Source organism: Procambarus clarkii, chromosome 55 (genome assembly GCF_040958095.1).
Source record: "Procambarus clarkii isolate CNS0578487 chromosome 55, FALCON_Pclarkii_2.0, whole genome shotgun sequence".
NCBI lineage: Eukaryota > Metazoa > Arthropoda > Malacostraca > Decapoda > Cambaridae > Procambarus > Procambarus clarkii.
This window is the reverse complement of record NC_091204.1, coordinates 16,262,668-16,275,215: the sequence shown is the minus strand read 5'-3', so window position 1 is coordinate 16,275,215 and position 12,548 is coordinate 16,262,668. Positions and strand designations below refer to the sequence as shown.

The window sequence follows — 12,548 nt, the reverse complement described above, 5'->3', positions numbered from 1 at the left end:
GGTTCAGTAACAGGGTTGTTGATTTGTGGAACCAATTGCCGCGTAACATTGTGGAGGTGGGGTCCCTCGATTGTTTCAAGCACGGGTTGGACAAGTATATGAGTGGGATTGGGTGGTTATAGAATAGGAGCTGCCTCGTATGGGCCAATAGGCCTTCTGCAGTTACCTTTGTTCTTATGTTCTTATGTTCTTATAAGAACATAAGAACAAAGGTAACTGCAGAAGGCCTATTGGCCCATACGAGGCAGCTCCTATTCTATAACCACCCAATCCCACTCATATACTTGTCCAACCCGTGCTTGAAACAATCGAGGGACCCCACCTCCACAATGTTACGCGGCAATTGGTTCCACAAATCAACAACCCTGTTACTGAACCAGTATTTACCCAAGTCTTTCCTAAATCTAAACTTATCCAATTTATATCCATTGTTTCGTGTTCTGTCCTGTGTTGATACTTTTAATACCCTATTAATATCCCCCCGGTTATGTCCATTCATCCACTTGTAAACCTCTATCATGTCACCCCTAACTCTTCGCCTTTCCAGTGAATGCAACTTAAGCTTTGTTAATCTTTCTTCATATGAAAGATTTCTAATTTGGGGAATTAACTTAGTCATCCTACGCTGGACACGTTCAAGTGAATTTATATCCATTCTATAATATGGCGACCAAAACTGAACTGCATAATCTAAATGGGGCCTAACTAGAGCAAGATATAGCTTGAGAACCACACCAGGTGTCTTGTTACTAACGCTGCGATTAATAAATCCAAGTGTCCGATTTGCCTTATTACGAACATTTATGCATTGATCCTTTTGTTTTAAATTCTTACTAATCATAACTCCCAGATCCCTTTCGCAATCCGACTTCGCAATCACAACACCATCTAGCTCGTATCTTGTAACTCTATCATCATTACCTAACCTCAGAACTTTACATTTATCAGCATTAAACTGCATCTGCCATTCCTTTGACCATTTCAAAACCCTATCTAGATCAACTTGAAGTGATAGTGAGTCCTCCTCCGAATTAATTTCCCTACCGATTTTCGTATCATCGGCAAATTTGCAAATGTTGCTACTCAAACCTGAATCTAAATCATTTATATATATTATAAACAACAGAGGTCCCAGGACAGAGCCTTGAGGCACTCCACTTACAACATTTTCCCACTCTGACTTGATTCCATTTATACTAACTCTCTGTTTCCTTTGGTATAGCCATGCCCTAATCCAGCTTAATATAGCACCCCCAATACCATGAGACTCTATTTTTTTAATCAGCCTTTCATGTGGCACTGTATCAAAAGCTTTGCTAAAGTCAAGGTATACAACATCGCAATCCTTACCACTATCAACTGCCTCAACAATGCTAGAATAAAAAGATAACAAATTTGTTAAACATGAACGGCCATTTATAAAACCATGTTGCGACTCAATTATTAATTTATGTTTTTCAAGATGAAGACGAATTTTATTTGCTATTATAGATTCGAGTAACTTTCCCACAATAGACGTTAGGCTAATTGGTCGATAGTTAGACGCAAGTGATCTATCTCCTTTCTTAAAAACTGGTATCACATTAGCAACTTTCCAAAACTCTGGCACTCTGCCTGACTCTATTGATTTATTAAATATGGTAGACAGTGGGTCACAAAGCTCCTCTTTGCATTCTTTAAGCACCCTGGCAAACACTTCATCCGGCCCTGGGGATTTGTTTGGTTTGAGTTTTACTATTTGTTTAAGAACATCCTCCCTGGTAACTGCTAAACTCGTCAACCTGTCCTCGTCCCCACCCACATAGACTTGTTCGGCTGAAGGCATATTGTTAAGTTCCTCTTTAGTAAATACAGATACAAAATATTTATTAAAAATACTACTCATCTCTTCATCACTATCTGTTATTTGACCTGTCTCAGTTTTTAATGGACCTATCCTTTCCCTAGTCTTAGTACGATATAACTGAAAAAACCCTTTAGGATTTGTCTTTGCTTGCCCTGCTATGCGAACTTCATAGTTCCTTTTTGCTTTCCTTATCTCTTTTTTAACATTTCTAACCAGTTGTACGAATTCCTGTTCTAAAGTGACCTCCCCATTTTTAATCCTTTTGTACCAAGCTCTCTTTTTACCTATAAGGTTCTTCAAATTCTTTGTTATCCACTTTGGGTCATTATGTTCGAAAGTTCGACATTAAGTCGACATATATGTCGACTTATGTTCTCAAAGTTCACCCTGCACCTAATGTATGTTTACATTAAAATATAGGCTACAGCTATATCACCTCAATATAGAAATTCATTCTTATAGTAAGTCTTATAATTAGCTGAAGAGAACAGCTTTTAGCCTGTAAGGTGCAGCGCGAATTTTAATAAACCTGTAGAACCTTAAGTGTTTGTCTAAGAGAGAAAGTACTGACTTACTTTTTGCCGGGTTCCTTGATTTGGATCCTCTCAGCCTTGCAGCCCTTCGAGCCCAGAGCAAACACCGGACAGGAGAATGTGAGTCTTGACCCCGGTGGACCCTGTGTGAGAGACGGAGGGAGGGAGTTATCAAAGCATTGATTGATTGATTGATAAAGATTAAGCCACCCAAGAGGTGGCACGGGCATGAATAGCCCGTAAGTGGTGGCCCTTTTGAGCCATTACCAGTATCAATAGCTAATACTGGAGATCTGTGGAGGTGCGACTGCACTCTGCGTGACGGGAGATGTCTCCCGTCGCGGAAAGCACGAAGCCATTACTACTATATAGCACTTGGAAGGTATCAGGATCAGGATTTGGGATGGGACGAGAGGAAAGGAATGGTGCCCAACCACTTGGACGATCGGGGATTGAACGCCGACCTGCATGAAGCGAGACCGTCGCTCTACCCTCATACGAAGTGGTTGGGCAAAGACAAAGGAGAGATGGTTGTATTTGGGGGGAGGTGATTACCTAACCTAACTAACAGCAAAGTGATGGTAAACAAAATAGGTGCAGAATGACAACCAACAATTCTGGGAAGTAACACGTTGTTATATCTGGATGCCATCTACATTTTGGTTTAAGTCTGTAGGAATGAAGATTATTCGGCACCAATAATTAAATAATTAATCAAAAATTTCCACTTAAAACTGTGTCTGAACTTAATTAATAGATCGTCTGTAAAAATACTTAACACTAACAATGGAATCATAAAAAATCCACTATAAATATCTATATGGATAGACATAGGTTTAAATCACCTATTTGGAATACCTGACCCTACAAGAAATAAAGAAATTCAAGGACTTCTTAGCACCATAGCAGCCAGCCAGTCACGTACTCTACCATTAGTGCCACTTTCACCCTGTTGCTCCTGTTCACTTAGCAGTAAATAGGTACCTGGGAGTTAGACAGCTGCTACGGGCTGCTTCCTGGGGGTGTGTAACAAAAAGGAGGCCTGGTCGCGGGGACGCTAAGCCCCGAAATCACCTCAAGATAACCTAGACCACTGCTAATTTCTAAGTCTTACAAACCGGATTTCTACTGAAATCACAGGAAGTCTGGAAGCCCCTACTGAAGCCAGTCCAAGTTTTTACCTATAACCCACAAGCATTCTTATGGAAGGGCAGTGGTCCTACAAAGTGTTTATGTTTATGAGGACGGGCTGAAGAGACCGTGCCCAAGTGTTTCACTCTGATCGGGATTCGAATCCAAGGTCAATCGCTTGTAAGTCGGCTTTCCGTCCCTTATTAATCTGATAAAAGCTGCTAGATATAGTGACCGCAAGGGAATGCGAGAACCTAACTCCCCATATCAGGAAGTATGGGCCATAATATCAATCTTTAAGCGGCCCATCATCACGGAATATGAGCCTGAATATCTGTCTCTAAGCGACCAACTTCCACTCAGTCACTCCGCCAACAGTCTAGGATATAATCAGGTTAAATGTCTTCCTTAATTAAGCGGGTTTAAGGACTGAATTACCTTGAAGGTGTTGAAGCAACTTCTGGCGAATCTAGAGGAGTCGGAGGTAAGGAGGAAAGGCTCATTGGCTGTGAGAGTGTGGGTCATCTTGCAGGTTGACAGGCGGTACACTGAAGGGGATAAATATGAACCATCATTGCTATGCTGTACAGGTCAGACGCTCGTCGTGGGATCTTTTGATTAACTAGGTATACTATTTTGACCAGGCCACACACTAGAAAGTGAAGGGACGACGACGTTTCGGTCCGTCCTGGACCATTCTCAAGTCGATTGTGGTCCAGGCTTGATGACTTGAATGACCGATTCAAGTCATTCTCACAATCGACTTGAGAATGGTCCAGGACGGACCGAAGCATCGTCGTCCCTTCACTTTCTAGTGTGTGGTTTAGTCAACATACTTCAGCCACGTTATTGTGACTCAACGCCGGCATAGGTATACTATTATTTTTAGTAAATTAAGCTGGTATGGAATTGCCTTTCACGTATAAAACGTGTAGCCTAGTCAATGTTAAAAATTTAAATGAGTATGCTAGTATATCCAACAATTACCCTGGATATAATGTATTACCTTAGTTTGTAATTATTTGTTCTTTTATGTATGTGGTTATTTTATCGTTAATGAATGCTTAGCAAGTTAATCGTTTCATTAATTAACACATAGCATACGTGTATAAAGTTTAAAATACTTACTAGGATAGTCGAACCCTCGAGTTTGGCCCCGGGGTCTTTCTTGGTGTTTTCTATCGGTTATTAGAGTTCTTGTCTGCTTTAGGGTTTGATTTTGATAATTTCCAATGTTTTTGGCTTGAATATCCGTTTGGCGATGGCGACCGCTTGCTGCCGCGTCGGTTCTTGACTTTGACTTCCTCCTGGTCATCCATTTTTTAGTTTGACTTTTAATTTTATTAATATGATCTTTTAAGTGGCTTCTCGTTTTTTGGTTTGGATGTTTTTTTCTTCCCCATTTGCCTGCTTTTCTTCGATTATTTGCAATTTTTCTAGAGTTATTCTTTTTCTTATTCTTCCGTTGCTTTCTTTCCGGTGACTCTTCCTCGCTTCGTGGCTCTCCCTTGGCTTGCTTCTCAGTTCTTGCAATATCTTCAACTTCCTTACTTCCGTGTGCGTATGCTGTCTTCCCACCCGTTCTATGCACTCTATTCTTTCTCTCCTCCTCCTTGTCAAAAGTGTTCTTGTTTCTAGTTTTCTTGTTAGTTTTCTTTCCATTTTTTTGCACATTCTTTAATGTATTTGTAGATTTACTACGTCGGCTGTCGCCTGTTCTATGTTTCTTGTAATAATTCTTTTCTGACTCGGCCTTTTTGGGGAATTTTTTCTTCCTTAACTTCTTGTTTCTATTATCATCATCTTCCAGCCTTTTTCTTACTTTATATGTTTGACTTTTGGTTTTATGCACTTTAGTATTCCTTCTTCTCGCTTCGCTCCCTGGACTATTTCCTCCATTTATTTTCTTAACATTTGCATTCCTCTTGGATTGCGTTTCTCCGCCCATAAAAGCTATATTTTTCTCTCTAGCGTTTTCTTTCGTATTTTGTATCGTCTCTCTCGCTTTGGTATTGCGCTCTCTCTTTCCCAAACTGTCCGGCGTGGGAGGCTTTCCTGCATGTGCCTCTAACTGCTGTGCTCTGCCATCGTCCCAGTTCCTCCGTCTGTGTACACTAAGCGGCTGCGTCTCTGTTTCTGAGTCTCCTTTTCCTCCTCTCTTGTTCTTCCATTCCTTCACGGGGCTTTCAAAACTTCGTCTTTGATTTTCTATGTAATTTTCTCCATCCTGCTGTCTGTTTTCCCTTCTAGAGAGGGTACAGTGGGCGCCGAGCAGTACCAGCAGAAAAACTAGCTGAAGAATTAGCCTTGGATGAGGTCCCTCCATGGTGGCAGCGATGGCGTCACAGACCTGTAATTTAGAAGTAAGTAGTTGTTATCGGAGGCTTATTTGATTTGATTTATTTTATTAATATAATAACGAACGCAAAATATGTTACAAACAAAATAATAAGCCACTCTCATCAACGGTGTTCATTAGGATGTCTCAGAGCATCATATTGCATAGGCTACAGGCCACAGCTCCCAGAGGACGACCAGCTGGCAGACTTTCGGAACAGCAGAAATCACAGTGAGTAAATCGTTACTCAATCCTAATCAACTGGCACATTGTCAAAACTAGGATCGAAGCCTGCGACACACAGGCACTGGATTTTTTTTGTTGGCGGATTAAAAACATTTTGTTGGCGGAATTGGATTTTGGTGTTGGCGGTTTGGAACGTTTAAAACATTCACGTAAGTTCCATTCATCCAGACTCTCCAACACAGGAGAGATGTGACTGGTGTGGGTTACTATACAAAGTCCACAGAATGTTCATTACAGCCCCGCCATCAAAGGATATATTACCAAACGGAAGATACAAGTGACTATATGAAAAAAATTTCTTTTCCGCGAACAGGGCGTATTTGGTGGCTCGTATCACTGTAAATATGAAGGTATTGTTTTATAACATGCTGGCCACAATAAGGTGCGGCTACCTCCACCATTCCAACATACAGTATGAGTGACTAATGAACAGTGATATTTAGTAAATGCAGACGAGGCGTCACAATAACGTGGCTGAAATATGTTGACCAAGCCACACACTAGAACGTGAAGAGACGACGACGTTTCGGTCCGGCCTGGACCATTCTCAAGTCGATTGTGTGACTTGAGAATTGTGACGCAATCGACTTGAGAATGGTCCAGGACGGACCGAAACGTCGTCGTCCCTTCACTTTCTATTGTGTGGGTCTGGTCAACATATTTAGCAAATGTTTTGTCGTTCGTATCTAACTTTGATTATATTAAATAATATATAGATGAAGACAAGACCCACAAGGCTAGAGATTAAATAGTTTAGTTGTAACTTGTATCATCCATAAGCTTACCAACAAGACAAATATATTTTGTGATTATTTTCCAAACAAATTTTTGCTCTCTGACAAAATCGTCGAAACAATGTTTAAATGACATATTATTACAAACACCGCTTAAAGACGTCACTTATCTTGTAAATATATTCTGCCATAAGACGGATGATCCGCACAGTCTTGAGTCAAGGTCGTAGTGACCTGACCGGAGGGTGTGGTATTACACCCTCCGTATTGTAGTATTACAATGAGTGTAGTATTACACTCATAGTATTGCCCTCATGTGTGGGATCTGGTGATCCCACGGACCAGCGTGGGATCACACCACATTTCACTTACTATATGTCATTTAACACGGAAATGTTCAGCAATGCAATTATTAGTTTCATTTACATAATAATTAAGATAAAGCACAATTACACCTCAGGCAGTTACCTTGTGAAGGGGCGATGTATGTAGCTGGGAGAAGCAAGTCTTTTCTTCTGTGTTCTCGGATAAAGAAGACTTGGAACGAAGAGATAACTCAGAGATAAACCTCAGCTAACTTCGATGAGGCCTGACGAAGACGTGCAGAGCGATCATCAGCATCGAGGGGCGGTATTTCAACGCTGGCTACACCCAGGACATCACCGGAGCAGAACAGGCGTCCACAGCACCAGGCCGAGGAGACTCAGTGATCACAATGGGCCAGCGAGCAGCACAATGTGCCAGATCTGTGGGAACGAGTGAGAACCTCCCTTGGTGGTGGTGTATCTGGAGGTGGGACGGGGTGGGGGATTATGGGAGGTGGGGACAGCGAGAGGGAGGCACAACAACACCTGTGACAGCGGGTTGAGACAGGTGCATCATCTGTGTATTATTTCGACTTCGTCTACCTGCTGGTGTGACTTGTGTCGCCAGTTTTGTTTGTATCTTGATGTAGATGTTTCTGATCCTGATGTTGATATGTCAACTCCGTATAGTTATGTCTGTGAACTTGCTATTGTATTTTAAGTCCTACTGATGGCCCCGTTCCTGCTACTAATGCTTCTGCAATAGTGAAAAGAATGCAGAGAAGAAAGGAGAGACAAGAATTTAATGTTCATTTACAGTAAACAGAACAACTCTTAAGGACAGCTTACCTTATCAGTTGACTTACTCACAAACCAAAGGCTGTCATAATACTTATAACGAGAAAATCAGTTAGTTATATACATGCATATACATATATATACATATACATGCAACTGAAAACTCACACCCCAGAAGTGACTCGAACCCATACTGCCAGGAGCACTCTGCTGGCGTACAGGACACCTTAGCCACCCGACCAACACGACCGGACAAAAGAGGATTGTAGCCGAGGCTATTTCCATCCTCCCGCCGGCACTCGGTCGGCACATTTAGGCTTGTTGGCATACATATACATATATACATACACATACGTATACAATCATCTACACAAATACACACATCAATAATTTTTTGTATCACAAGTGATTCAACAAGAGGCTCACAACAGTCACTATACAAGGCACTTTACATCTATGATGAGTCACACAGTTATTAATCTTGCTGCACACCCACCCAACTGGGCGGCAGCTTTACAGTCATGTGCATGCATTACCTACAGTAAGCAAATTTTGGATACTTCGCTAAGATTGCGGGCAGCACATCATTATGAGTGAAATACTCACACATTTCGTGGACGCCATTGATGGTGTTATCTCTGAATTCTACGATTTTTTCACATTCCAGTATATAATGACGCAAAGTATGCGAATAGTTCTGCTGACAGTTTACATTTAGTCAAATCTACATCAACAGATGTTACAGAATCCCAGAGGTACTTGTAGCCGAGCCTAAGCCTAGCAGTGGTAACATCTAGAAGTCTGCTAACATTATTGGATGACCCATAGACGCGCGGTACTTCCTGCATAATAGAATGATGAAAGATGGAGGAACTGGTGTGAATTTCACTTTGCCTCAAGTCTCCGAAATTTAGTTGATGTTCCCGGAATATTACTGCCCTCAGATTGCTCAAAGGCAGTCCAAGTTGGTAATCAATTCCCTCTTTACGAGCAAAAGTCTTGGCCAACTCATCAGTTCTATCATGCATTCGGAGACCAATATGGGAAGGAATCCACAGGAGACAGATTCTGACTCCATCATTGATTATTTCATTATATCTGTGTGTAGCTTCAGAGATAAGCACGTCACAGTTATGCCTTGGGGAGCTGAGGGCAGTCAAGGATGACAAGGAGTCACTTACAATTAGCGTGTCAACTTTGGATTCATATACGCGCTCGAGTGCAAGGATTATGGCAACCAATTCTGTTTGAAGAGTGGAGGCCCAGTTACTTAGACGCGCTCCACACTCATGGGAGCAGGAACCATCTCTCCCTGTCACAACAACTGCACTTCCAGCTGCAGCATAGGACTGGTGCAAGGAGCTATCAGTGTAAATAATCTGGGAAAGGGAACGCTCTCTGACTAAAGCATCAATTTGGCTTAAGGCACTGAACTTTGCCTCTTGTCGAAGCAAGGCTTGTTCTTTAATCAGCTTCTTGGGTGGGAAATGGGGGACAGTAATTTGCAAAGGAGTGGTCTCCCATGGGGCAGGAAAGTGTCGTTGTTGTCTCACTTGGTAGAGGTGATGATTATTATACCTTCTGATGACAGTGGCCGCTGCTGGCCACAACAACATAGATGATCAGGAAGCAGCAGGGTCGCTTGCTCGCCAGCCAACAGCGAGGACTGAGGATCCGTCCATGGCTGGCTAATGGATTCAAGTTACGAAATTTAAGGTAGTTAATGGCCATCAGCATTGGAATGGTTTCTTACATCACACTTTCGGAACAGGTTATGAGTGTTATATATTAGTTCGTCTACTGGGTACTGAGCTAATTTATGTACATTAATGACACAGTATGAGTGTTGTGTAGGTTACGGTGAGTCGCTCGACTAAGAGGAGGACTTGTGGCACTGCATGGTGATGACAATGCTCCTGCTACTTTTGTTTTAGTGATAGCACTTAGATACGATAGCAGGAGGACATTTGATGATAGCCAGTGGTCACTGTCAGTGGGTAGATAGCCAGTGACAACAGGGAAAGGTCATTGACGACATTGACGGTTATGGACAGTTGCGGAAGGTCATTTGTTGGTTGTGAAACACAGTCTGGAATAGTAGATGGAGGTCACTGACGACACTGGACGGCCACTGTCAACATCAGGTAGTCACGTGCCAATGTCACATACACACAATGTCAAGGTTGATGGGACCTTGACATTGTATCGCACCACGCGCCGCTTCCCACACTTGCCACTAGTGTAGGTCACCCGCTTCCACCTCCACCTTCTCTCTTGTCGTTATCTCTCGTTATTCTTCCCTTGGGAAGCAAGTCGAAAAATGAACTCTCCAAAGTTTATTTGGCTATTGGACGTGGCGTTAAAACGACACGTTTCACATTAACATCTTCAGGGGTAGAGGGAAGGGAATACAAATTAGTGATAGTATATATTCCATGCAGAATGAGAGGCGAGGCAGACGAGGAGTCACAATAACGCGGTTGAAGTATGTTGACCAGACCACACACTAGAAGGTGAAGGGACGACGACGTTGCGGTCCGTCCTGAACCATTCTCAAGTCGATTGTGAATGGTCTGGTCAACGTGGCTGAAGTATGTTGACCAGACCCACACACTAGAAGGTGAAGGGACGACAACGTTTCGGTCCGTCCTGGACCATTCTCAATTCGATTCAAGAGGCGAGGCTTTATCCAGTCGATAAGTCTGGACAATTTTGCACTATTCTCATTGGTGGGCTGGGACTGTACATGGGGGAATGAGCTGGCAAATTTTTCTGATCTTATCATAGAATATACCCATGTGTAAGGTGACTATTGACAGTTGGGTGGGTATATTCAATATGTATAATTCATTTTGTCGGGGGACAAGGTAGCCAGTGTATATATATATATATATATATATATATATATATATATATATATATATATATATATATATATATATATATATACATGTTAGGCTTATAACAAGGTCCTTCTCCCCAGGGTCTAATTACCGACCCTTCGCAAGCTGCAACCCCGCAATAGTCCAACTCATGGTACATATTTACTGCTAGGTGAACAGATACATTAGGTGATAGGAAATGCGCTCAATCATTTCAGTCCCGCACGGGATTCGAACCAGGAATGGTCAGTTGTAATGAAGAATAACCCAACTGTACATAGAAGAGACCGACGCGCCAAAATCAGTAGAAACAGGCTTGATATCACTGTTGTCGATCTCAATAATGTGTACACTAAAAATAGTTACCCCTATACCGTTCTCTTTGTTATTGTTGCTAGCGGTGACTACTTTATTCTGCGCCCCACACTCATCCTGTGAGTGGTAGCTCTTGTACACCCCCCACACACTCATCTTGTGAGTGGTAGTTCTTGTACACCCCCACACACACTCATCCTGTGAGTGGTAGTTCTTGTACACCCCCACACACTCATCCTGTGAGTGGTAGCTCTTGTACACCCCCCACACACTCATCCTATGAGTGGTAGCTCTTGTACACCCCCTACACACTCATCCTGTGAGTGGTAGCTCTTGTACACCCCCCACACACTCATCCTGTGAGTGGTAGCTCTTGTACACCCCTACACACTCATCCTGTGAGTGGTAGCTCTTGTACACCCCCCACACACTCATCCTGTGAATGGTAGTTCTTGTACACACCCCCCCCCCCCACACGCTCATCCTGTGAGTGGTAGTTCTTGTACACCCCCCCCCCCACACGCTCATCCTGTGAGTGGTAGTTCTTGTACACCCACACACACACACTCATCCTGTGAGTAATAACACAAAAAGTCTTAATCACACTTCAATGTACACTTAACCTATACCTTTCACAACGTATATGGGCACCTTATTATAATAAAACTTAGCAACAAACTTCTTCCACTGCATCTTATGTTAATTACCATATATAATTATTATACATTGCAGGTGAGTAATTTTCTTAATTCTTAAATTAATTTCCAATACTATATATATTACTGGGCAGTAATCTGTGTATGATCTTAGTTGTACACATCTTGTACTGTCATCATATATATATTTACTTTGCTTGTAGCGAAATACGAGTTCGTAGTAGAGATGGCTTCGTTCTCGGCTCACACTCGGGTTCCATTCCCAGGCTGGACCAGAAATGGTTGGGCACATTGCGTATATACTGATACAGTGCAAGATTTTCATAGGTTATACGGTGTCTGCCTCCACTGTTACCGTGATTACATGTGCATGTTTCTTAGGTGTGATAACTGCTGTTGTTGTGGCTGGCACTGTGCATGTGTGGTGGAGTGTTGCTTGTAGTCGTGTTTGACTTGTGTGTCTGTGTGCGTGTGTACTCACCTAGTTGTACTTGCTGGGGTTGAGCTATGGCTCTTTGGTCCCGCCTCTCAACCGTCATTGTGTGTGTGTCCTTTAATCTATGTCATAGTGTCACATGTTCTCACAGGCTTCCCGGCTATTCACCTATTTTGAGATGATTTCGGGGCTTAGGGTCTCCGCGGCCCGGTCCTCGACCAGGCCTCATTTTTGTTACACACATCCCCAGGAAGCAGCCCATAGCAGCTGTCTAACTCCCAGGTACCTGTTTACTGCTAGGTGAACAGGAGCATCAAAGGTAAAGAAA

General features: G+C 42.5%; 2 protein-coding genes across 3 annotated transcripts in view; one reads left to right on the top strand and one right to left on the bottom strand.

Annotated features, from left to right (window-relative positions):
* Window positions 1-7,580, bottom strand: part of LOC123756133 (uncharacterized) — a 31,010-nt gene extending 23,430 nt beyond the window's left edge. The window contains exons 1-4 of the mRNA XM_069305503.1: window positions 7,297-7,580; window positions 4,639-5,860; window positions 3,949-4,058; window positions 2,422-2,522 (exon numbers count right to left, since the gene is read on the bottom strand). Coding sequence (XP_069161604.1) covers window positions 2,422-2,522; window positions 3,949-4,058; window positions 4,639-5,836 — 1,409 coding nt within the window. The 5' untranslated portion in view covers window positions 5,837-5,860; window positions 7,297-7,580. The remainder of the gene's footprint in view (window positions 1-2,421; window positions 2,523-3,948; window positions 4,059-4,638; window positions 5,861-7,296) is intronic.
* The window catches only part of ast (protein asteroid), a 31,110-nt gene continuing 24,320 nt past the window's right edge, over window positions 5,759-12,548 (top strand). The window contains exon 1 of one of the 2 annotated variants that reach the window (XM_045737793.2): window positions 5,759-5,873. Coding sequence is in view for 1 of the 2 variants with exons in the window: in XM_069305504.1 (XP_069161605.1) it covers window positions 5,835-5,873 (39 nt within the window). In the remaining variant the exon portion in view is untranslated. The remainder of the gene's footprint in view (window positions 5,874-12,548) is intronic. The other variant, XM_069305504.1, reaches the window with a different exon arrangement.